Raw genomic sequence first — 26,530 nt, forward strand, 5'->3', positions numbered from 1 at the left:
CAAAGACATTCTAGAAGCTGCAACTTGGAGCTCTGTTCATACATTCACAAAGCATTATCGTTTACCTCTTTTCTCAAAATCTAAGGCAGGCTTTGCCACTGCAGTCCTGCAGGGCCTAATAGCTGCTCCTAATGCCGTTTAGTTCCATCCTCCCATCCATAGCTTTGGGATTCTACCCAAATGTAATGACTGCAACAGTGAAACATGAAGAACATAGTACAGTTGTGTACACTTACCATAAATGTAGATGTTTGAGTGTATTCACTGTTGCAGTCCAGGTTACCCACCCGCCATCCCCCATTCTATACCTTTTCTTTCCTTCACTATACTCAAAAGCCTTTGTGGTGTATTTGCTTTTAGTTGAAGGTAAATTTTATGTTTCTAAAGTGCATTTATATATTTACAGTATATTTATATATATTTTTTGCTCCCCATTTGGGGGGCACCTGACATCTGGGGCAAGAAATACTGATTAAAATGGCGTTGGCTGCATGTTTTATTCCTCTGACGACCTGACGTCATGGAAGAGGAGACAGCAACCGATGCAGGACCCAAGACTTTGTTATTCAGGCCGACTGAGGGCAACCTGCCTGCAGATTACCCAAATGTAATGACTGCAACAGTGAATGCACTCGAACATCTACATTTATGGTAAGTGTACATAACTGTACTTTTATGTGACAAATTACTTCAAACTTCTGGCTACCCAAACCCAGCTGTCTGCAAGAAAAATACAGCAAGCCCTAGGGTTCATGGCCTCATGCATTCTACTAATTCCATATGCAAGACTGTATATGAGGAAACTTCAGTGGTACTTAAAAAGTCTCTGGTGTCAACATTCTCAGCACCTGGAAACAGTGATTCCTGTCATTCCTTGCCTTAGGGCAGAGTTCCTTTGGTGAGCAGAGGCTTGCAACCACAACAAGGGACTCCCTTTCACTCAACCCCTCGCTGCCCAAACCCTAACAACAGAAGCATCAGACTATGCATGGGGGGGCTTACATGGCAGGCAAATGCATTCAAGGCAAATAGAGCCCAGGACAAATTCACGTGCATATCAGTCAAAAAGAAATGTTAGCTGTACAGACTGCACTTCAAATACCTTATCCTTCCAGGACAATTCTTGATAAAGACAGACAACACCACAGTTTTGTGGTACGTAAACAGACAGGGGGGAACTCATTCCTACCCACTCTGCAGGTTAGCCATGGCTCTGTGGAACACAGCCTTGAGCTGTCAAATGCACCTGCAAGCTCAATTCCTGCCAGGCAAACAGAATTCACTGGCAGGCGACTTAAGCAGAAATCTAATGGACCCACACGAGTGGAAACTGGAACCCAACTCATTCAAATTTCTAATACACAGGTGGGGGAACCAGAAGTGGACCTCTTTGCTTCCCCCAAAACCATCAACTGGGCAAATTTTCCACCAGAATTCCCCACTGCCAAGCATGGAAATCGGATGCCCTATCCTTTACATGGGAAAACCTCTCAATCTTTTCCTATCCCGTCTGCACCTCCTTTCAAAAGTATTACTCAAGGTCAAACAGGGCAGGCCAAGGACAATCCTTATTGCACCAGACTGGCCATGCCAGCACTGGTACCGACTCCTGTGCAGTCTGACAGTAGTGCCACCCTGGCACCTACATCAGACCCCCTCTCTGCTGTCCCAGCAGGAGGGACAGATTTTGCATCCTCAGCTGCAAACCCTGAACCTGGCTGCCTGGCTTATTCCCTGAATACATCACCAGCAACCCTCAGCAAACAGGTGCTGGATGAAATCCTATTCAGAAAAGTGGAAAAAAGATACTGTTCTTGGAGCCATTGTCAAGGAAAGGACACAGCCGTGCCCACCTTACCTCAAATCCTAGATTATCTAGCAGAACTGTTCCACAATGGCCTATCCTTCTCATCAATTAAGATTCATGCCTCTGCCATCTCAGCTCATTACAATACTGAGCCACCCCTCTTCTCTCACCCTCTGATCAAACAGTTCCTGAGAGGAGCTAGCAATTTAAAACTCCCAAGGAGACCTCCCACTTCTGCCTGGGACCTTAACTTTGTACTAGAGAAGCTCACGCCCCCCCCCCCCTTTTGAGCCTGCTGCTACAGCAGAGTTAAAATTCCTCTCTTGGAAAACAGCCTTACTTCTAGCCATCACTTCAGCAAGAAGAGTGTTTGAGTTACAGGCTCTTATGGCTGTGGAACCCTTCATTATTTTCCATGCGGACAGGGTTTCCTTCAGAACTAACCCATCATTTATGCCCAAGGTGGTATCCAGTGTGGCTTTAAACCAATCCATCCATTTACCAACCTTTTTTCCTAATCCTCAGAATAAAGGGGAAAGGATCCTGCACTCCTTGGACTTGCACCGACAGCTCAGGTTCTACCCTGACAGGACTAAACCTTTCAAAAAAATCTGACCAGCTGCTAGTCAGCTTTGGTACAGGGGCAGAGGGCAAGGCCATTTCAAAGCAAACCATTTCTAAATGGATAGCACACTGCATCTCAACCTCTTCAGCATTTCTCAGGGGAGTCCCTACCAGGGACATCCTGGAAGCTGAAACCTGGAGTACTGTACACACCTTCACCAAGGATTACCGCTTACCTGTCTTTTCTAAATCCAGAACTGGATTTGCCACAGCAGTCTTACATAGCCTACTAGCCAGCCCTAATACTTCTTGACTGCCTCCACCCTTCCTCATCTTTGGGAATCAACCTAAGTGTGATGATTGCAACAATGAATACACTTGAACATCTACATTTATGGTAAGTGTACACAACTACATTCCCTGCACTTCCCTTAGACTTATCTACTGCGCCCAGAGTATTCACAAAATGCCTAGCTCCAGCCATTGCATACTGCAGGCAGAGAAATATTCAAATCTACCCATACTTGGACGATTACCTGATTCAGGCGGACAGTCAGGAATTGCTTCTTCAGCACCTGGCATTTGTAAACAGACCTCTAACTTCACTGGGATACACCATCAACGAAAAGAAATCACAACTGGTGTCCAGCCAACAAATTGTATTCCTGGTAACAAGCTTGAACACAACTTCCCAGATGGCATTCCTCACTCCAGAGAAGCAGGTCCATCTGACAAACTATTTAATTCTAATGGCCAACAAAACCCTGCTATCTGCAAGGAAAATACTGCAAGCCCTAGGGTTCATGGCCTCATGCATTCTGCCAATTCCATATGCAAGAATGCATATGAGGAAACTTCAGTGGTACTTAAAAAGTCTCGTGTCAACATTCTCAGGACCTGGAAACAGTGATTCCTATCATACCTTGTCTAACGGCAGAGTTCCTTTGGTGGGCATAAGCATACAACCACAACAAGGGACTTCCTTTCACTCAATCCCTCGAAACCCAAACCCTGACAACAGACTTATCAGATTATGCATGGGGGGCTCACATGGCAGGCAAATGCATTCAAGGCAATTGGAGCCCAAAACAAATTCCCCTGCATATCAATCAAAAAGAGATACTAGGTATACAGAATGCTCTGACAGTCTTCAAATACCTTATCCTTCTAGGACAGCTGCTGATAAAGACAGACAACACCACAGTTACATGGTGCATAAACAAGCAAGGCAGAACTCATTCTTACCCACTCTGCGGGTTAGCCATGGCTCTGTGGAACACAGCCTTGAGCATCCAAGTGCACCTACAAGCTCAGTTCCTGTCAGGCAAGCAAAATTCACTGGCAGACGACTTAAGCAGAACTCTATTGGACCCTCACGAGTGGAAACTGGAACCCATCTCATTCAAACTTCTAACCCACAGGTGGGGAACTCCAGAGTTGGACCTTTTTGCCTCTCCCCAAAACCACCACTTGAACAAATTTTGCACCAGGAACCCTCATGGCAAAAACCTCTCAATTTATGGCTTTCCTCCTCTTCCCCTCCTCTCAAACGTACTACTGAAGATCAAACAGGACAGTCCAAGGGCAATCCTTATTGTACCAGACTGGCCACGCCAGCACTGGTACCCACTCCTACGCAGTCTGATAGCAGTGCCACCCTAACACCTACATCAGACACCTTCCCTGCTGTCTCAACAGGAGGGACATATTTTACATCCACAGCTGCAAACCCTAAACCTTGCAGCCTGGCTTATCCCATGAATACACCACCAGCATCCCTCAGCAAACAGGTGCTGGATGTCATTCTTGAGGCCCGAAGGCCTTGTACTAGGGAATCCTATGCTAAAAAGTGGAAAAGATATTGTTGTTGGAGTCCGTCTCAAGGAAAGGTTACAGCTGTGCCCAACTTACCTCAAATCCTTGATTACTTAGCAGAGCTGCTCCACAGAGCACTATCCTTCTCATCCATTAAGATTCATGCCTCTGCCATCTCAGCTCATTATAATACTGAACCTCCTCTCTTTTCTCACCCTCTCATCAAGCAGTTCCTGAGAGGAGCTAACAATTTAAGGATCCTAGGATAGCTCCCACCCCGGCCTGGGACCTTAACTTTGTACTGGAAAAGCTCACACTTCCCCCTTTTAAACCTGCTGCTTCAGCAGAGTTAAAATTCCTCTGTTGGAAAACTGCCTTACTTCTAGCTGTTACTTCAGCAAGAAGAGCGTCTGAGTTACAGGCACTAATGGCGGTGGAGCCCTTCATTATGTTCCATGCTGACAGGATTTTCCTCAGGACTAGCCCTTCCTTTATGCCCATGGTGGTATCCAGTGTTGCTTTAAACCAATCTATCCATTTGCTAACCTTTTTCCCTAATCCTCAGAATAGAAGGGAAAGGATCCTGCACTCGTTGGATGTGCACAGACAGCTTAGGTTCTACCTTGACAGAACTAAGCCTTTCAGAAAATCTGACCAGCTACTAGTCAGCTTTGCTACAGGGGCGCAGAGGGCAAGGCCATTTTGAAGCAAACCATTTCCAAATGGATAGCACACTGCATCCATTTCTACTACAAGCACCATGGAAAACCTACCTCTCTGGGGATCAGAACTCATTCCATTAGAGCTACTTCAACCTCTACAGCATTTCACAGGGGGGTCCCCACCAGGGACATCCTGGAAGCTGCAACCTGGAGTTCTGTACACACCTTCACCAAGCATTACCACTTATCTATTTTTTTCTAAATCCAGAGCTGGATTTGCTTACAGCAGTCTTACAAGGCCTGCTAGCCAGCCCCAACACTTCTTGACTGCCTCCACCCCTCCTCAGCTTTGGGATTTAACCCAAGTGTGATGAGTGCAACAGTGAAACACGAAGAACATAGTACAGTTGTGTACACTTACCATAAATGTAGATGTTCAAGTGTATTCACTTTTGCTGTCCTGGTTTCCCTCCCTCCAGCCCCCTGGCTTTCTCTATCCTTTTACCTATCCTCTTTACGGACATCTTTTATGGCAGAGGTATTTACTCTTTACTGGAGGTGTTCCATACCATGTAATAGCTTCCTATTTTTGGGGCTTCTGACATCTAGGGCAAGGAAAACTGATATAATGGCGTCGGCTGCATTTTTTGTACCCCTGACGACCTGACGTCATGGAAGAGGCAACAGCATCCGATGCAGAAATCACAAGACTCTGGTATTCGGGCCAACTGAGGGTTACCTGCAGGCAGATAACCCAAGTGTGATGACTACAACAGTGAATACACTCAAACATCTATATTTATGATGTGTACACTGTACTTTCCTCGGCGCCGGAGTTCTCCTTGGGTCATGGGAGAGGGGCCTTTGTGGTCATGAGGAGAGCTTTGTCCCCACGGGCATCCAGTATATCAGATCCTATCATTCATTCCCCTAGGGCTTCGGTTCCAGCTTCTGCACAATCTGGCCCACAGCGTAGAGATCCAAAACCTCATGAGGCCTCACAGGGCAAACCCTTCTCTTTGGGAACCTCCCCAGAAGCCCCATCTGAGGAGGCACCATGAAAAAGAGTATGCAAGAAGAAATATCTGGACTCCCCTTAGGAGTCATTGACCTCAAACACGGACCTCGATGAATCAGGGGGGTCCCCACGGTCGCCTTCTGAAGAGGTCTCATTTGCAGACATTTTGAAAGTCCTTAAGCAAGAGAGGTGGCTGGAAGGTCACTAACACTTCTGAAGAGGAGTCTGTCTACATCAAGGCTTTTGCTTCTCGACCTTCCACCTCTTGGGTTTCTCCACCTTTCGATGAACTCATGGAATTGGTTTGTCGAAAGGCGTGGAAGGTCTCCAGATACAGTGAAACTTGTCCTTAGAAGACGTAATAAATTTATTACTGCACCGGAGGACAAGCATTTCTTAACTAAAGTACTGCCTGTAGATACTATGGTGGTCAAGGCAGCCACCAAATAAGAGTGATCTGAGATGTCCACATCTGTCCATCTACCGAATAAAGAGTCGCGTACAATGGACAAGTACGGGAAGCGCATGTTCTCGTCAGCGACCTTTATACTGTGGACTCTGAATTACCTAGCTCACTTTACAAGATTACAGAGAGATCTCCTACAGGAGCTTGGAGAGGCTCTCAAGGGTAATGTAGCTGCGGGAGTCTCTGATAAGGTACCTTCCCAGCTCTCCACCCTAAACTCAATAGTCAGTCTTCCATGAGGCTTATTTTGTATGCAGCCGATGGAGCAAGCAGATCAGCGAGTTCTGGAATTTCCTTCAGGAGACCTGATTGGATGCACTCATGTTCATTTGCGGAACCTTTCAAGTCCTCCTTCATCAACACCCCTTTTGCTGGCTTGACATTTTTTGGGCCCAAAGTTAAAGAAACACTGACCAGGTGTGAGCAGGAAGGGAAGACTCTTCTGCCATTGGAGTCGTCCGTTTTTCTACTCTTTCAAGACCCTATCCTAAGGGTCAGAAGGGTGGAAACGTGGTTTTGTAAATCCCAGAGAGCCTTTCAAGATGCACATGGTGAACCCCCCCCCCCTCCAGGGGCAGGGGAGGGTGAAATAATGGAAGACGCAGGCTACATGGCAGAGGGGGTCCACAAAATCAGAGCAACCAGGAATCTTTCTTCGACAAGCCCTTCCAGCGTTCCTGAAAGGAAGCCCGACTGCTCAACTCTGGAGGCAGTCAGGGGGCGCTTGTCTTTGTATCCAGACACCTGGCTAAAAATAACAAAAGACAACTGGGTACAAAGGATCATATCCTGAGGTTACTCTATTCCCTTTTCCAACCCTTCCCCAACCATGAGAAGAATTCCGGACGTTCCCCCCAGTCACAGAGGTCAGGCAACAACCGAAAGCCAAAAGTTGCTAGAAAAAGTCATCCAACCAGTGCCCGCAGACCAGATAGGATCCAGGACTTACTCAAGATTCTTTTTAGTTTCAAAGAAAACGGGGGACTGGAGACCAGTTTTGGATCTCAGCACATTAAACAAATCAGTAAAAAAAGACAAAGTTCCAGATGGTCACGCTACAGTTCAATTCTTCCTTTTTTGGGAAAAGATAATTGGATGTGCTCTGTAGACCTCCAGGATGTGTACTACCACACAAAAATGGACAGGCCATCCAGGAGTCACTTGCGCTTGCGGCTGGGAGCCAGTCATTGCCAATTCTGAGCACTGCTCTTTGGGCTCACTACAGCCCCAAGACTGTTCACCAAATGCATGGCAGTGGATGTTCTTCGTGTTTCACTATTGCAGTCATTACATTTGGGTAATCTGCTGGCAGGTTGCCCTCATTCGGCCTGAATTCCAAAGTCTTGGGTCCTGCGTCGGTTGCTGTCTCCTCTTCCATGATGTCAGGTCGTCAGGGGTATAAAACATGCAGCCGACGCCATTTTCTTTAGTCTTTCTTGCCACGCGGTGCCCGAAGCAGAAGCATTTCGCAAGTGCAGGTCGGCCGACTACTGAAATATTCGAATTTGAGTTTCAGAACTGAAGTCTTCACTAAAGCTAAGTACCCCGTTGGGGAAACTTTTTTTCTTGCTCCATACCGATGTCAGAAAAAGTTAATAATTGTATTACTTGTGGGAAGCAAATACCTCATAAGGATTTCCATTTATACTGTATTCCTTGTCTAGGCCCTGATCACAACGTGCCTGGCTGTCGGTTTTGTGCTAGATTTAACCAACGCACTATTAAGTGTCGGTATATTTTTGCCTCAAAGTATTTTGGAAACCGATTTAACTACCCAGAAATGTCGTCTGATAGCAATCAGACTACCGAAGTACATAAAAAATGCAAAGAAAAGGACAGAGAAAGGCAGTCGAGATCCAAAACCGACGACGAAGCTTCTCCTAAGCCAGTCGCCGGTTCACCAGTACTCAGTGAGGCACTTTCACAGGCCTGATAACCAGCTATCTTCGAGTCGCAGGCCTCTACCGACACCCATGTGGAGTCTGGCATGCCGCAAGATACTCAAGGTATTGGACGGACAGATGTATCTCCCTCAGATGGGTCCGGAGCCGCTGAGCAGGCACCAGCTTCTAAGGGTGTATTCAGACCTCAACATTTGTATATCAAACCAATGACAGCTGCAAAACCAAAGACAAAAGTAACTTCTAAAATTAAAAAACTGACGCATGAACCACGTGCACAGGCCTCTATGCCTATAAAGCTGATGATCAAAATGGCTGAAGACCTTATTACCTTGTTCAGGGGTACCCATCCCCCTCCAGATAAGAGGCCTAGGCAAGACACTGATTATGCATCTTCAGATCAGGTTTCTATTTCTTCTGATTCCTCTTCTGATAAGGAATTATCTATACCTCCCTATGAGGATTCTGATGCAGAAGTCTATACCATCTGCATCTCCTCCTGAGGGTTATTCATTTGTTGAAACTTTGCATACTTTGAGGGAGCATTTTCACTGGGAGAGTCAAAACTTCTCAGAATCAAAAAAGAGGCTCAGGGATTTCCTTCTTCTCCCTCAGCACAGGCCTTTAGCCATTCCCCCTGTTTTAGACATTGTGGATGATGTGTTTTCGGAGTCAAGCTTGACCCCTGACTCCTTACCTCCAGCTCCCAGTAAGCCTGACAGATATTACAGGGTCCCTGACTCACATAAATTTTGATTTAGAAACCCTGCTGCTGATCCTGAAACTATTTCACGGGGTCCAGAGGAAGTTAAGGCCTCAACAGCAAAAAATCCTACCCCCTCTGACAGAGATTCAAGGGTACTGGACAGATGGGGGAAATAAAGGTTTATACATCTTCAACCTTGGCAGTCAGGGCCTTAAACTGTCGATTTTGTATTCTTGAGTACCAACAACATGTTATGGGATTGCTGAAACAGAAAATGATGTTTATTTCTGAATATGCAGAAAATAAAGAATTGCAGGAATTATTGCATGAGGCTGAACAGGTTGGAAAGCATACTTTGCAATGTGGTTTTGATGCCTTAGAGGCCTCCTGCAGGGCCGCAGTTACTGGATCTATGATTAGGAGGCATGCCTGGCTAAAGGAACAAAATTTGCCTGATCATGTTAAAGCTAAATTGCTAGATGCACCTTTACAGCATGATTCTCTGTTTGGTATTAAGGCAGAAGAGGTTTTAAAGAAAATGGAAGACAAAGCTAAGTCTATGCAAACTGGACTTTTTACAATTGCAGCCACCAAGATTCAGTAGACACTGGCCTACAAAAAACTGGTCCTTTCCTGTGTCAGAGTTCAAAGGGACAAATCCAAATGCCCTAAGGGTTGCAGATACCAGGCGCAAGATTCATACAGGTCAAAGCAATGGGGTGCTTCTACCTCCAAATCTGGAGGAGATAAAGTGCAATCCTACAGAAAACAATCCCAATGACTTGCCTCTGCCTACACCAAGCACTTACCTTTTGGCAGCACCCATAGGGGGGAAATTAGCACTTTTTGCTCAAAATTGGCAGTTAATAACCCAGGACAAGTGGGTACTAAACATAGTATCACAGGGATACAGATTCCATTTCAACACTCTTGCAATGGCAATTGTTGGCCAGATCTGCCAAAAAATCAATGGGCAGAGGCACGGAAACAGGTTACGTCCCTCATGGATATGGGGGCCATTCAGACAGTACCAGAACAGGAAAAAGGACAAGGTTTTTACGCAAGACTGTTCTTGGTACCCAGAAACGACAAGGCCTGGCGGCCAATACCGAACTTATCGATTTTGAACACATACCTGGACATTCCAAAATTCAAAATGCTGACTTTACAGCAGCTTCCACCCATGCTGGGCAAGAATGCTTGGCTGGTGAAATTAGACCTGAAAGAGGCATACCTGCATGTCCCAATAAGACAATCGTGCAGAAGATACCTCAGATTCAAGGCTGGCTTAATGCATTACCAATTCTCTGCACTGCCCTTTGGCTTATCTACTTCGCCCATCGTCTTTACAAATTGCCTGGCACCAGTAATTGCATTTTGCAGACCAAGTATACAAATATATCCTTACTTGGATGACTTTCTCATTCAAGCAGAGAACAAGGACATTCTTCTTCGAAACCTGGCGTTTGTGAAAAGGCTTCTAACAAAAAGAAATCACAACTGGTACCCTCTCAAAAGATAACATTCCTGGGTGCAAGCTTGAATACAACTGCCCAGATGGCTTACCTCATGCCAGACAAGCAAAGGCAATTGACTACTTACTTCAAACTGATGGCAACAAAAACCCAGTTTTCTGCAAGACAAATTCTGCAGGCTCTGAGCTTCATGGCATCCTGCATCCTGCATCCTACTGATTCCATATGCAAGACTACATATGAGGAAATTTCAGTGGTACCTAAAAAGTTTATGGAGTCAACATTCTCAGTCTGGAAGCGATGATTCCTCTCATTCCCTGCCTACAACAGGAGTTTCTATGGTGGGGAAAGGCATGTCACCAAAACATGGGACGGGCCTTCACTCTACCCCCTGCCAGCCAAACCTTAACAACAGACGCATCAGATTATGCCTGGGGGGCCCACATGGCAGGAAAGTGCATTCAGGGCATATGGACCCCAAAACAAATGCATCTACATATCAACCAGAAAGAAATGCTAGCTGTTCAAAATGCCCTAACAGCCTTCAAGGACTTACTTCATCCAGGACAACTACTGATAAAGATGGACAACACCATGGTCATGTGGTATATAAACAAGCAAGGGGGCACACACTCATACCCCTTTTGCAGATTAGCCATGGCACTGTGGGACACAGCTTTGACATACCAAATACATCTTCAAGCTCAATTCCTGCCGGGAAAGCAAAATACTCTGGCAGACGATTTAAGCAGAAACCTTATGGATCCTCACGAGTGGAAACTAAATCCACAAGTCTTCAGCATGATAACAGAGAAATGGGGGAGCCCAAGCATAGATCTATTTGCCTCTCCTCAAAATTATCAATTGAAAAGATTCTGCACAAGGACTTATCACAGACAAGCATGGAAAGTGGATGCCCTATCCTTCAGTTGGAAAAAGCTATCAGTTTATACCTTTCCTCCTCTGCCTCTTCTCCCCAAGGTCCTCCTAAAAGTAAGACAAGAGAAACCAAAGATGATACTAATTGCCCCGGACTGGCCCTGCCAATACTGGTACCCAATCCTAAGGAACTTGTCTCAATACCCAGCTTGGACCTTACCTCAAAGATTTCAACTACTGTCCCAGCAAAACAATCAGATCCTGCACATTCAACTACAGACACTGAACCTGGCAGCATGGCTGGTCATTTAGTTATACAAACAACACCTCTCAGTAAAGCTGTGATGGATGTCATTTTGGAAGCTAGAAGGCCTAGTACTAGAAAATCTTATGCTGACAAATGGAAGAGATTATGTGCCAAAAATTTAAGGCCTCCTAGAAGATCACCATTACCTGCATGGGACCTCAATTATGTGTTGGAAAAGCTCACCCTGCCTCCATTTGAACCAGCTGCTACCACTGATATAAAGTTCTTATCATGGAAAACTGCTCTGCTACTAGCAATTACTTCAGCAAGAAGAGTTTGAGCTACAGGCCCTCATGGCTGTAGAGCCTTTTATCATATTTTACCCAAACAGGGTATCTCTGAGAACAAACCCTACATTTTTGCCTAAGGTGGTTTCCAGTGTGGCTCTTAACCAAGCAATTCATCTGCCAACCTTTTATCCAAATTCGCAGAACAAGGGGGAGAGAAATCTGCATTCCTTGGACGTACACAGACGGCTAAGATTTTACTTGAGCAGGACTAAAGCTCTAAGAAAAACTGAGCAATTACTAGTGACATATGCTGCAGGATCAGAAGGAAAGGCTATTTCAAAATAGATAATTTCAAAGTGGATAAGCCACTGCATCTGTTTCTGCTACTTATACCACGGTAAACTTGCACCCAAGGGCATTAGGTCTCATTCCACTAGAGCTGCAGCTACTTTAGCAGCCTTTCTCAGAGGAGTACCAACCAAAGACATTCCTAGAGGCTGCTACTTTGAGTTCTGTTCACACTTTTACAAAACATTATTATTTGCCTCTCTACTCTAAGTCCAGGGCAGGCTTTGCCACTGCAGTTCTGCAGGGCCTTATAGCCGCACCTAATGCTGTTTAGCTCCAGCCTCCCAACCATAGCTTTGGGATTCTACCCAAATATAATGACTGCAGCAGTGAAACACAAAGAACATAGTACAGTTGTGTACACTTACCATAAATGTAGATGTATTTATTTATTTAACATTTGTTAACCAGGAAAGTCCGACTTGGAACAAAGCCAATTTTCAGCAGAGGCCCGGTGAGAAATGTTCCAGATGCATGTCTTTGTAATGTGGGAGGAAACCGGAGCACCCGGAGGAAACCCACACGAACGCAGGGAAGGACATGCAGACTCCACACACAAGGCACCCCAGCCGAGAATCGAACCAGAGAACCTCTTGCTGTGAGGCGACAACGCTACCAATGCACCACTGCGCCATCCACAGATATTCGAGTGTATTCACTGTTGCAATCCAGGTTACCCTCCCATCATCTCCCTGTCACTCTGGAGTTTATCTTTCCTTCTCTATCTTCTACAACCTATGCGGTGTATTTGCTTGCAGATGAAGGTAAAGTTTATATTGATGCATGTATATATATATATATATATATATATATGTATGTGTGTATCCATATATATATATATATAATATTGCTACCTTTTTGGGGGCACCTGACATCGGGGGCAAGAGAAACTAAAGAAAATGGCGTTGGCTGCATGTTTTATACCCCTGACGTCATGGAAGAGGAGACAGCAACCAACGCAGGACCCAAGACTTTGGAATTTGGGCTGACTGAGGGCAACCTGCCAGCAGGTTACCCAAATGTAATGACTGCAACAGTGAATACACTCGAACATCTACATTTATGGTAAGTGTACACAACTGTACTTTACGGCTCATCAGAGACGTGCAGAATTCAGGGTGTTTCCACACTTAGACGACTGGCTCCTTACCTCCACCACCAAGCATCTACTACTACATGGAAGATGCAACAGTTTGGACCTGTGTACTGAACTAGGGATCACAATCAATTACGAAAAATCTGCCTTATTGCCGTCTCAGCATACCGCCTTTATAGGCGTAGAACTAAACTCTAACAATGATGGTAACTCTTCCACAAGAACGGATACAAACCCTTTAGACTCAAATTCAATACCTGCTTTCGAGAATGAGAGTCCAAGCAAGAACTGTTCTCAAAGTTTTAGGGACAATGGCAGCAACAGTCACCATACTCCCCCTAGCTCAGATGCATGTGAGAATTCTCCAGTGGCTTTTTTTTACCCAGTGGTCGATGCAGGAACTACCAATGTCATACCAGATAATTCTGACAGACACTTGCATAAGAGACCTAACCTGGTGGCTAAATTCAGATCAAGTCACCATAGGTCGTCCTTTCACTCTACCTCCCCCCATCAGCCACAGTGACCATGGACGCTTCCCAGATGTGGGGGGGGGGGCATTATCAGAGAAAATACAGCTCAAGGCACTTGGCAAGAACACAAAGCTCACCTGCACATCAGTGTACTGGAGATGAAAGCAGTGCTACTGGTGTGGCACTCATTTCAACACTCTCTTCCTCTAGGAACGATTGCAGTCCAGATGGAGAACATGTTAGTCTTATGGTACATAAATAAGGAGGAACCAAGTCTTACCCTCTTTGTCGAGAGGCCCTCGGAGTATGGCAATGGGCAACCTCATCCCATCACTTTCTAATAGCAATGCATATCCCGGGAAAATGCAGCGTGATAGCGGACAAACTCAGCAGGGCAATTCTAATGCCCCACGAGTAGTCCCTGAAGCAAGACGTGTTGGAAAAAATTTTTTGCAAATGTGGCCATCCTTGCTGCAATCTCTTTGCCACGTCCACGAAGACTAAATGCAGCAGCTTCTTTGCCCTTATACCCCCACCAGGGGAATCATTGAGGGATGCACTTTTACACGATTGGCCCCTTGGTCTCCTTTATGCTCTTCTCCCTTTTCCAGTGATACCCAAGGTACTTCAGAAAGCCAGTTCACTGGGAGGCACATTAATCCTGATTGCGCCATACTGGCCTCATCAAATTTGGTTTCCCTTCCAACAGCCTCATCTACAGAAAAAGCCTTGGATCCTGGACCCATTACCAGATCTCCTGACACATTCTTCAGGTGCTTTTCATCCCTCTCTTTCCATCCTCAAGCTGACAGCTTGGCTGCTCCGATTCCCAAAATAGCCAGCTCACAAAATCTTTCATCTGCAGTTCAACATATTCTGATTTCTTCTCACAAATCATCTACCAGGAAATTGTACCTCAGTAAATGGAAGAGATTTTCTACCTAGGCTTCACAAAATCATATTGATCCATATTCAGTGCCCATATCATCTATACTAGAATTTTTGACTAAACTTTTTAATGAAGGAGTTAGGGCAGCTAATGTCAGAGTTCAATTAGCAGCTATCTCAAATTTTCATGTTGGCAGTGGAGATGCAAGTATAATGTCTCACAGGCTGGCAGAAGCCTTCCTAAGAGGCACAAATCTATTAAGACCATATATCAGACCACCATTACCACCATGGAATCTCAACTTTCTTTTGTCCAAAATAATTATTCTCCTCTTTGAACCTGCATCATCATGTGAGTTGAAATTTCTAACCTGGAAAACTGCCTTTTTAGTGGCTATCACTTCAGCCAGAAGAGTATCTGAATTGCAAGTCTTGTCCGTTAAACCTCCATATGTGCTGTTTCACAATGATAGAGTGTCACTCCTGACAAATCCATCCTTTTTACCCAAAGTATGCTCAGAATCTAACCTCAGTCAATCTATTCACCTACCAGTATTCTTCCCCAAGTGCAGCAGTAAGGCAGAATACATGCTATATCAGTTGGCCGTTTATAGACAACTGCGTTTTTACCTACGTAGAACAAAAGACTTTAGAAAATCTTATCAACTTTTTGTATCCTACTCGGAGATTAAAAAAGGTCTTCCAGCAGCAAAAATGGCTGTCTCAATGGATTTTGTTTGTATATAATTCAGCAAATAAAGAACTGCCACAAGGGATCAAAGCACATTCAACAAGAGAAGTATCTACCTCCTCTGCTAGGCTACCCACAGATGCTCTTTGTGCAACAGCTACATGGACTAAGCCTCATATCTTTATCACTCATTACAAAGTAGACATGACCTCCAGGGACAGGGCCTCCTTTGGTTCCACTGTTCTGAAGAATATACTCCCTTGAGCCACCCAAGAAGAAAGGTGCTAGAGACGCTTTCCCATCAGTCAAGAATGAAGGTGAGATGGGGCAACTTCACATAAAGAAGTTATGTACCTACCATAATATTCCATATGAGTTGTCCATCTTCCCTTCATTCTTGTGTCCCACCCACCTAACTCCCTTCCTTGATTTCTGGGAGAACGAGAGGTGGTTTTTCAGTTTGGCTATTGGTCTTTGACCCTCTTTTAAGTCTGGTAAAGGTGTGTACTTGGCTTAAATATCTGTTTCTATTTTATACAAAAATAGAACATCAGCAAACAAGATCTGGGGAATGTCCTACAGCATCTTGGGATAATAGGGATGGAACCACGAGCTAGCTGAAGACCTCGAGCTTTAGAAAGTGGTGCCGAGTCAGAACCGAACCCATCAGTCAAGAATGAAGGGCGAGATGGACAACTCACATGGAACGTTGTAGTAGGTACATAACTTTTTTTATTGTGTTCTCAACATGGATGTCAAGATTCACCTCTTAAGCTTCACTGTTGAGGTAAATTTCTTGGCATTCATATCTCACACATACACACAAAATAAGCCAGTTATGATTGGTCACCTGCTCATAATCCTCGACTATTATAAATGCCAAGTAGTCAAATTTGGAGAACAAGAGAAACTAAGGATAATGATTGGGGAGGGGGGACTGGAAACCATAAACCAGGTCAGAGATCTTGGTTCAATTGTTAATAGTAAATTAACATTCCAAGTTTCATGTAGAAAATAAAAGCTTTAAGAAACATGGGCTTAATATTCAGTACTGTAGATACCAGGAACATAAGGTCCTAAATGCATTCTTGTAGCCATAATTAGGCTTATTATGAGTATAATCTCATCTTTTGTTCACTGATATTGCCTCAGTTAAGTTAGTCCAAAGATGTTTGATTAAAAGAATGTAGTCTGTTAAAAACTTTGTGTACGAAGATAGACTCAAACAAATAAACCTTTGTAGTATACTTCATATAAGAGTAAGGGGAAAATTGTGTGTAGGTTTCAGGTCTACTGTGGATGAGAATCTGAGGATTGATTTTAATTTTTAAAGTATAATATCTAGGGGTAAGACTGGGGACCTATTTATAGAATTAAAAAAAAATAGAACTGCAAGAAGGATAAGTGTATTACTCAGTATGTTCTGAAGTTGTGGAATGGACTTCCGTTGTTGATCAGAGAACCAAACTCATTAGATAAGTTTAAGTAGTAGCTTGATGATTATATAGGGGATAACAAATACTATAATATGAAGGGGGCTGCTATATTAGAAGGGTTAGCAGTGAAACTGTAGCATTAAATATAAGTAATGGCACATGGCTCAGGAGCTTCCAAGAAATAAGTGCCAGATGTTGATTCCTGGAGGAGAACACAGTTGCTGACTCGTGAAGGAAAGTCTTCTTTGTAGGTCATCCGGTAAGATAAGATATGTTATCTGTTATATTATGGTCTCTCTCACGAATATGTTTCTTGGTGAGTTTGTTACAATCTGGTTTATCCTCTTACTAATGACATCTAATTAAGTATAAGCTGTTGTCATTTAAGTGTAGTATATTTGAAAAGACTTTTCTAATGCTTCCTTTGTATTTTTACTTTTTTGAAGGACTCTGAAAAATATGTAGAACAGCTGCTCACATTATTCAATAGGTTTAGTAAATTGGTTAAAGAAGCTTTTCAGGATGACCCACGATTTCTCACTGCCAGAGATAAGGTAAGTCTGTTAATTTTATAATTTACTTAGTTTCTTTTCTCTGTCTCTGTCTCCTGGAAGAAGCATCCTAACTTTTTGATCCACTGCTTGTCAGCCATTAGGCCCAGTCTTGGTCAACTGGCTAATACATTCCCAAACATTGGAGTGACAGTCAACTAACAGGGGCCATTTTGGGGGGTGCACTTCTTGCAGTCCTAACCACACTGTAGTACCATGCCTATGGTTTGATGTACAAGTAGGTGTTAGCAAGGCTGAATGTTGCAACTTCTTAATATAGTCCTTGTTTCCTTGAAGCCAGTGCTCCTGCGGGTCTCTGGTCTTCATTTGAGATTCACCCATGACAATCTGATCCCTGGTATGTGACCCCATACTTTCCCTGCCCTCCAAGGAAAATCCAGACAGCAAAGTGGCATCACTGCTGTCCCCCCATGCTAGCCTAAGCTGGTGCCTGTGCCACTAATTGGTTCCAGACCCCTGGGTCAAAGTCAGGGTTTTATCCCTTTATGCCAGACGAGGTCATCCAGTTACTAACACAGCTACTTTATTTATGTCGGGTCCTATGTAGCCTTTTTTAAGCTATTCCATGCACATAGTAACTTGGAAAGTAAAACTGATTATCTATAGTCTGTCATATATCAGGAGTCCATTTTGCTACCCACTGTCTTTTAAAAGATCAAGTGCAAAGTTTTTTTTTTGTTTTTGTTTTTTTGTTGTTTTTTTAACTGTTTCGTTTTGTTATAATTATGCCTCCATCTTATGAAGTGGTCTTTCTTAATCTAAATGTCTAGTCTTTACTTTAGTGGACCTATATTTATTAAGTTTTAATAAACTGATATTTGTTTGTTTATTGATTTGTTTACCAGGGTAGTACACTGATTTCAGTGGACCATTTGCAGGCACAGCCTGGGTGAATAGGAAAATATAAGAAATGAAAAATGCATATTTACAGACACAAGGATATGCTAAAAACAAATATATGTGCATATGTAGAGATACAATAATATGCTACACCATTTAGTTCAAGAAGCAGTTTGCAGTGTCAAAACAGGGATGGAAAAATGGAATTATACTTAGCAGAGCTTTATGGGCAAAATTGTAGCCATAATGACTGAGATGGCTTACACTACTGGGATAGCAGCATATATAGAGAGGTGAATGAGGGCATTAGAAGAGGCAAGTGAGAATATTTGCAGGAAAGGATACCATGGGGAGAAGACAGAAAAGGTGAATAAGTGAAAGACAGATGCAAAAAGAACAGGGAAATAGGATGAATGAGAGGCAGTAAGTAAGGGGATGACAAGATAACCTAAAAAGGATGAAACTGAGATAAAGGGGTATGAGGAAAACTGCAAGGTTCATGTAACATGACCTGAGTGAGTGCAGCTGCACTTTGCTTGGGTGAACAGGTGTTCCTTGAGCTGTTGTCTGAAGTCTGAGTACTTTTGTACTTGTTAGATTAATTGAGGAATGGAATGGAATGTTTTGCTGTATGATCTGCAACTGTCCACTTACTTCCTGATCCCATGTTGACCAGCCCCGCCTTCTGTTGATGTATGGGGGGGGGGGGGGGGGGAGCAGTCCTGCAGTGGGTTGGCATGTTTTCTGTATTGTGCAGCAGATTTTATTACAAAATAACCAGAATGCAGCATAGTCAGTCAGTCAGACGGTAAAAAAATAAATGCAGCTGTATTCAAGTGAAAGGTAACAAAAGTAAGATGGAGCAGGACAAGAGTTTTAGTAAGGTGTATGGTGCTCCGCATAAATTGTAGTAAAACAGATGTAAAATTAAAATCCTAATTTTCTCCCTAAAATCCATGGGTGAGTTACTTCAATGACGGACCTCCTGTTATACCACAAGGAATTAATGCTTAAAAGAAAACATTTGGAATAATTTTCACATATGTGAAAATGAAGCCACAGTAAAGTGATTGTTGTAAACAGCTGTCTGCTATGGAACAGTGTGATGATGCGTGTTGTACCAAAGTAAAGGCTTTGAAATTTAATTCCACAGAGGAACACTTCATTTTGCCTTCTGTCCATACCTCTCCACTGTCCTTGATATTGCATTATTAGTTTGCCTTGCCCCTCGTAAAGGTTTTGAATTTCTGGTAATCATTAAGAATTGCAGTCAGTCAGTAATGCCAGAGTTTCATGCTTCCTGTTCAGAAAATGTATATTGCTGCAAAACCTTTTACATGAATATAGTTGTATTTTTATTTCTCTGAGTCACTGGCTGTGCTGCATTCAGGTTACTTTGTAATAAAATCTGCTCCAGACTACAGAAAATATGCCCTCCCACTCCAGAATAGCAACCCCCCACCACCACCACATATCATCAGAAGTCGGGGCTGCAGTAAACAGAAACACAAGTGTATTAAACATAATAAATATAGGTCCACAGAAGTAACTAAAGTACGAATTACAAATTTTAGAATAAGAAAGCCCACTTTACAAGATGATGGCATAATTATAACAAAAATAAATGATTAAAAAATGTTGAACTTTAAATGTTTGTTGGTCTGTAAACTGCCATTTCCAACACCAGCCATCCTGACCAGAATATTTTGCATACTGTGACATGAAGGCATGTTTTGATCAATTTTTCTTGGTGACTGGCTACTGAATGAATCTGTTGACTTGTGTGAAGGCCTTCACCAGTGGGTGGTTACTGCCCTTCCTGCAGCTCCCCATGTATTGATGGGCCTTTTGCTGCTGTTGCAGAAGGACCTTCCTGTATGTCTGACAAGTACATAATTTTATAATTTTCTGTTTGGCTTTCAGGTGTCGTTATTCATTACATAGGGCTTCATTTGGGAGTAGAGGTTCAAGGTGGTGTCGTGATGGGTAGTTAACTGGCATTTGTGCCAGTTGGTGTTGTAGCTGGAAATTACAAGTATTTTGTGCTCAGGGTTTTCATGGAAAAAGAAGCCTCACTTGATTACCCCACTGCACATATACTTCCTACAAATCATTTACTGTAGTGAAATGATCATTGTCCATTTATTTACTGCTGTGCTTTTTGTGTAGTGGAACTTTGGCTGGTGTGTGTGTGTGTTTGTCGTCTGCACAGATTTCTAAAGCAGTGCAGATTGTCCTCTATGCCCCCCCCCCCCCACACACACACACACACACTGCCAAGGATGTCTGCCAGAAACATGGCTATAAAAAGGAGAGTCACCTACAAAATTTTTTTCTGCCACTAAAGAGTACAGCCATCTACAGTCAGGCTTCCAGGCCATACTTCCCAACCTCTTAGAGCAAGAAATTTGGACAAAGCCATAAATAAAAGTGTGACAAGAGCCCCAAAATAGGAACAATTGTTAAATATTGTTCTTGTGTTAGCATGAATTTTCTGAAGAGTATGAAGTCTCATTATTTCATAACTTCAGTATTCAATGATTTGTCACTAATTTGCCAAAAACATAATTTTTTGAAAAACAGACCAAATGTATGAGGCAAAACTCTGGACATTCTGCAGAAATTTGTACAGTTGTGAGGTACCAGGCATAAAGATGTCAAAGCATTAGGATGATATAAAGCAAAGTACTCAATTTTCACTTTGTATTTTTTAACTATTATAGCATGTTTGTGGTTTCTTGTACTATTTGAGTTTGGTATTTTTTTCATGTGGCATGATGTGCCAGGAAAATGTGCCAGTCCTGCTGAGGCATTGAGTTTAAGGTTCCAAGAGGTCCAAGTTTGTCCTTCCTCTAGTCTTTGACCTTGCTTTTTTTTCTTCATCTATGCTGATCCTTTATTTTTCTATACCTCTGTTGACCTTGGAGTAATAAGTGGGTTTTCTGCCTTGGGTGTTACCCAGACCACCAGTTTCCTGCTTACTGCTACATAGCTTGGGTGCCTGTTGCCCATTATTTGTAAATAGTTGGGAGTCTCTGGCGATTGTTTAGGCACTTGAACCAGTTGTACCAAGCATTTTATTTGGTTTCTCCTGGAAAGTTTCAGCTCCCAGGTTGGACCCCCTCCCTCAAATCTGTTTCCTGTCGGTTTCCATGTCATCTCTAGCTTCTTTGTAAGTACACCCAGGTTTTATTTAGACAGACCTTCTTAAAAATTTCTGCTTCCTCCACTGATTCAGTATTTTGTTATGGAATGCCTTGCAGCTTGACACAGAACAGCTCTGTCCTTGGTACTGCCCATTTCCCTTCATCTGAGGTACCACCTCACAGCAGAAGAAAGAGTCCTTTGCTGAAGCTGCCCTACAACACTGAACTTCAGGAAGAGGACTTAGCCAGCACAGAGCAGATGCTGTCCCCCAGTGGGACTGTGATACAGACAAGCAACACTTAAGTCTCTTTTGGGAACCCTACCCTTGGTTGTTTTCATCATATTCACAGTTTCTTTAAATAACTGCAGATGAGGGAGTGAAGGCTTTATCTACAGCATAAGGTATTGTGAGCTTTAATGTTATAAACCATTCTGTCAAGTATTTCCCTTGGTAGTCCAAGCTTGTTTTGAGTACGTATGTTCCTGGAACCTCACTTCCAACCACCGCTTTCTGAAGAATGCAGTAACAGACACCTCAGTGTTGTCTTTAGATGAGGATCTAAGCTAGTGTCTAGCTTCTGCAGTCTCACGGAGAGCTGATTGATTGATAAAATTGAGAAAAGTTATACTTCTCAGCCATATTGAGTGTTAGAGCCTTCAGTTATGAACACACAATCAAGTACCAGGGAGATATTTTAAACTATTAGGAATGGTGCAGGCAGTCTCAGATGAAACTGCAAGGTCAGAGTAGTGAGTCTTGTTTAGATAATCCCTAAATTGGACAAATACTCAGTAAAATGCAGATAATTGTGCTTGCTTCAGACATTATTTTAAGGCAGAATGCTCAGCTCTGAATCATGATTTTCAGGATGGCATCAATCAGCAGTAATTGAGCATTCCCAAAGATGAAAAGTTGCTTTTTGGCTAACCCTTGCAGGAAGCTCTCAGAATGCCAGAGAAGTGAAAAATTTTCTAGTTGCTAAAGAAATTAAATCTTTCTATTACCCATATACTTGAGCTACCCACTGCTGCAAATATAAACCTTTTTATAGGAAACTGACAAGGGGGTTCACCACTAGAAAAGCGGCAGTTCCAAACAAAAAAAAAGAGAGAGAGAGAGACTCTCTCTCTCTCTCTCTCCTTTGGTCTCTTTCCTTCTGTCTGCTGAAATGGAGAATAGCATTTTGTGTAAAGTGGATACTCCTGATCCCAGACCAATGAGTCTTGGATATGAAGTTAGGTTGCATAACATAATTTAGTCAGTTTTGTCCTTTTAAAAGAAGTGCTCATTGCCTTGCCTGGGTGAATCCTCTTTTAGCCATGCTTGTTCTATAAAAGTTTTTTGAGTGTGGAGGAGACTGGTACCCCAGCTAGAGCAAGGTAAGGGGTATTACTCTGTGCTTTTCCTGGTACTAAAAAGAACTTGAGGAGACCCTTCTAAGTTTGTCGAGCCTTAACAAATCTGTTGTCGTCAGATGCTTTTTCTGTAGTTCTTCTTCCCCTCCTCTGTCAATCATCCTAGCCATGAAAATTCTTACTTGCATATACCCGTTTACAGAGCACACAGGAAATTCCTCCAGTTTCGCTTGAGAACTGTCATCTTTCACCTCCTTGTGTGTTCCATTTTAACTTTACCTCCTTTACCCTCTGGCTTGCTTGCTAAAACCTGGATCTTCAAATGCTTGGCATCTGTATTTGCCTGTCTGAGGCTGAGGGGCATTTACAATCCCAAGTAGATGTTTGCAGGACTTAAGTTGCACCTGGTACTTAAAAACCTGGGAATTTTATGACACCTTCAAATTTTCAGCCTCCTTCCCTGTCACAACAATGTATTCTGGTGAGTATTTTTTAGACCATCAACTTTTACAGGATGTATTTTATTACAGAAAAACTATTTTAGATGAGCCTCTTTTTCCTAATCATGTCACAGAAATGGGCACTTAATAGCAAGAACTTTCTTCGGGGTACTGGGATACAGTGAGCCTTTATTTTGGTGGTCCCTCATGGCAGGCTGCACAAGAAAGGTCAAGTGGCAGATTCTTAAGAGTTTATAAGGTTGGACTATAATTGTGCCATTAGCCTCGCCACTCCCATAAGGCACCTCTTCATCAAGGTTTGCCTTAAAGGCAGTGAGGGCATCACTCTGTTTTATAAATAATGAAAGATTATTCCAGAGATGGAGAAAGTAATGATTAATAAACCTCTCCCAATAGAGTGTACATCACAAGTGTCTTGGAACAAATCAGCTAATCTGTAAAACAGGAATTCCTCATGTTCCCAGCAGTCAAAAAGGAATTTCCAGTAGTGGGTCATCCAGGCAGCCATCAAACCATAAATGTTTTTCCAGGTACCCAGTCCCACTTAAAATGAATAGATGTTTCAGATGAAAGGTGAGGAGCCAATCTGGACCACTTAGTTCCAGGGACCTGAGGAACACACAACAGTATAAAGGAGATGATGGCAGTACTTTACATCCTTCTTCAAGTCAGTGTTATGACCTAGAAAATGCTTAGGATAGTGATAGACATCACTGTGGTTATTTACTGCTTCATCTGTGATAGTAGGAAACCTGACCTTCGCACTGCATGTTCTTCCATACCTAGCAAAATGTACCAGCAGATCATCTTAATAAGAGCACAGGCAAATCGCATAAGTGGAAAAAGACGGCATTTTTATGAATCAAAAAGAGATGCATTTATAGAGCATTCAAATATGTCTGCTCTCTGAAAAAGTAAAGGGGCGAAAAAATATCATTTTGGGTAAAATTCTGTTACCAGCAAAGCACTATCGTACCTGGGTGTTAGCAAAAAGACATTTGTCAAAAGGAAGAGAAAATCAATTAGAAAAGGAGAAGGAAAAAAAGAAACTTGTGTAGCAGTGTCTTGTAGCTGATTAGCAAAAAGCAGTTCAAGTTTCAGCTGTGGTAATAGAGATGCCTTCTAGTAATTTCGAGGAAACAAAATCAAATTCATTCAGATGTTTTTTATATATTCCTCCAGTTCTCACTTATTTTAAAGTCAGGTGAGATGGTAAAACTGCCAAAATCAGAGGTTGAAATGAAGGCAGTACTGGTGGAATGTGAGACTTCTCAAGAACTGTTTCAAAAGTAGAGTCAAAAGGTAGAGCACACAGAAAACCTGAGATTTTCTGCTACCTCAGAGACACTGGGGGGATAGAATGCATTCATTTTATGGAAGTACAAATTAAGCAACTGGATAAGTATTCCATAGTAGTATTTATTTGAAAAGGTACATAGTGTGTATGCTCCAAATTTGTCTGAGAAGGAAGCCAAAACCTACAACAGGAATTATCAAGTCAGAATGCAGGACTAACAAAAATGGAAATTAAGTTTACCCAGCAGACTTGAATAACAATCTGTAGTAGACTTTCATTCTTCTGACAATAGCAAAGACCATAGATAAAACCTGGCAATAAAACCATTCCATTCATCCAAAAGAAAATATGTCAACAGACAAAAGCCCAGGAACTGACTAGAAAAATCAGAATTATCTTGGACTTGAACCAGAGTTGGGTGGTTGAGATGAAGAGAAAGATGAAATGTTAAAGTAAGAAATGTTAGAGTTGTCGTTTCCATAAGATGCAATTTGTATACGAGAACTGTGCTTCTAAAAGAAGTGGCTAAAAAGACTGCAAGTTTGGCTGTGTCAAAGTGGTGGGATGACTGGAAAGCATAACTGTTACTTTGTTATAAATGTTTAAAAGGACATAGAATCTAAATCTTGGGAAATGTGTGTTGTGTCTTTAAGTAAAGTAACTATAAAGTACCAATGTATAGCATAAAGAAATATTTTAAATACGAGATGGGGGGGGTCTCATCAGTGACTGTTATTTATGCTAGTGACATTAAAGTAGAAGCACATTTTCTTGACTAATGCATCTGTGGTATGTACTGTAACAGGATAGTCTGAGTATAAGCAATATAATATAATATTGGGCTGTTGGGGAGAGGAATTGAACTTATCATATTATATGTATACTGAAATATAATGATTCACCTTTTTTTTATTCAGGTGCAGGTCTACATAAATGCTCCTAATTGGTTTAAATTTGATAGCCAAGTAAATGAGTTGGTCTTCTGACCCTTTTCAGCAATGACCCAGATGTTCATCGTGTTACCTGCCGCAGTCATCACACTTGGGTTATCCTGTCGTCAGGCGGTCCCGCAGTCGGCCGGATTTCCAAAGTCTTGGTCCGGCGTCGGTTGCTGTTGCTTCTTCCCTGACGTCAGTGCGCCAGGGGTATATATAATGCATCTGACGCCATCTTCTTCAGTCTTTCTTGCCGCGCGGTGCCCGAAGCAGAAGCAGTTCGCAAGTGCCGGTCGGCTGACTCCTGAGATTTTCAAACTCGAATTTCAGACCGAAGTCTTCATTAACGCTAAGTACCCCGTTGGGGAAACTTTTCTTGCCTCAGACCGATGTCAGAAAAAGTTAACAATTGTATTTCTTGTGGGAAGCAAATACCTCATAAGGATTTTCATTCTTACTGCATACCTTGCCTAGGCCCAGACCACGACGTCACTAGTTGTCGTTTTTGTGCTAACGCCAACAAATAAAAATAACCAGGAGCAAAGCAATGAAGGGTCGGAAAACTTCGATCACGAGTTGCATATATCCAAAGAGTATTCAGACTCAGTCCATAGTCTTCTAATAAAATATATTTATTTGCGTGCACAAACAATGGTTAGCGCTTTCGCTTACAGCTTCATCAGACCAATTCAAAGCTCTCATTCAATGTTTAAATACAGCAAAAGGCGGAAACCAACCATGAAAATCAAGAACATTTAAAGACATATTCCAACAATTACTAAAAACTGTTTAAAATTCTTTAAAACATTAACTATCCATATTCAATGTATAGAATAATGACCCTTCTCATAAAAGTTATATGAAATCCTGTAACCTATGTGTAAAACATGCAATGAAAATCAGTTCCTCATAGACTTTAATAACAAAATAGCAGCTATCATGGGAACTGAATAAATACAATAGACGTCACAATCATTTATAATGAATGGATCCCAATAGTTAAAAACAAAGGAATAAAAATTACCATGTCTAAGGCAATGTATCACATCAAACATACCCCTAACATCCAACTTGTAAAATAAAAAATGCAGATCAAATGCAAAAAATGCAAATTGAATGAAGAGACTAGGGCAGAACGGAAGGACTATCAGTAAGAACTG

At 42.5% G+C, this 26,530-nt stretch overlaps 1 protein-coding gene across 3 annotated transcripts in view; it reads left to right on the forward strand.

Moving 5' to 3' along the window:
* The window catches only part of CUL5 (cullin 5), a 2,346,971-nt gene that overhangs the window by 1,259,761 nt on the left and 1,060,680 nt on the right, over positions 1-26,530 (forward strand). For all 3 annotated transcript variants that reach the window (XM_044072614.1, XM_044072615.1, XM_044072616.1), the window contains exon 10: positions 17,209-17,316. In XM_044072614.1, the coding sequence (XP_043928549.1) occupies positions 17,209-17,316 (108 nt within the window). The remainder of the gene's footprint in view (positions 1-17,208; positions 17,317-26,530) is intronic.

The sequence above is a fragment of the Protopterus annectens genome, chromosome 5.part0, assembly GCF_019279795.1.
Source record: "Protopterus annectens isolate FY-2018-M chromosome 5.part0, PAN1.0, whole genome shotgun sequence".
Lineage (NCBI taxonomy): Eukaryota > Metazoa > Chordata > Ceratodontiformes > Protopteridae > Protopterus > Protopterus annectens.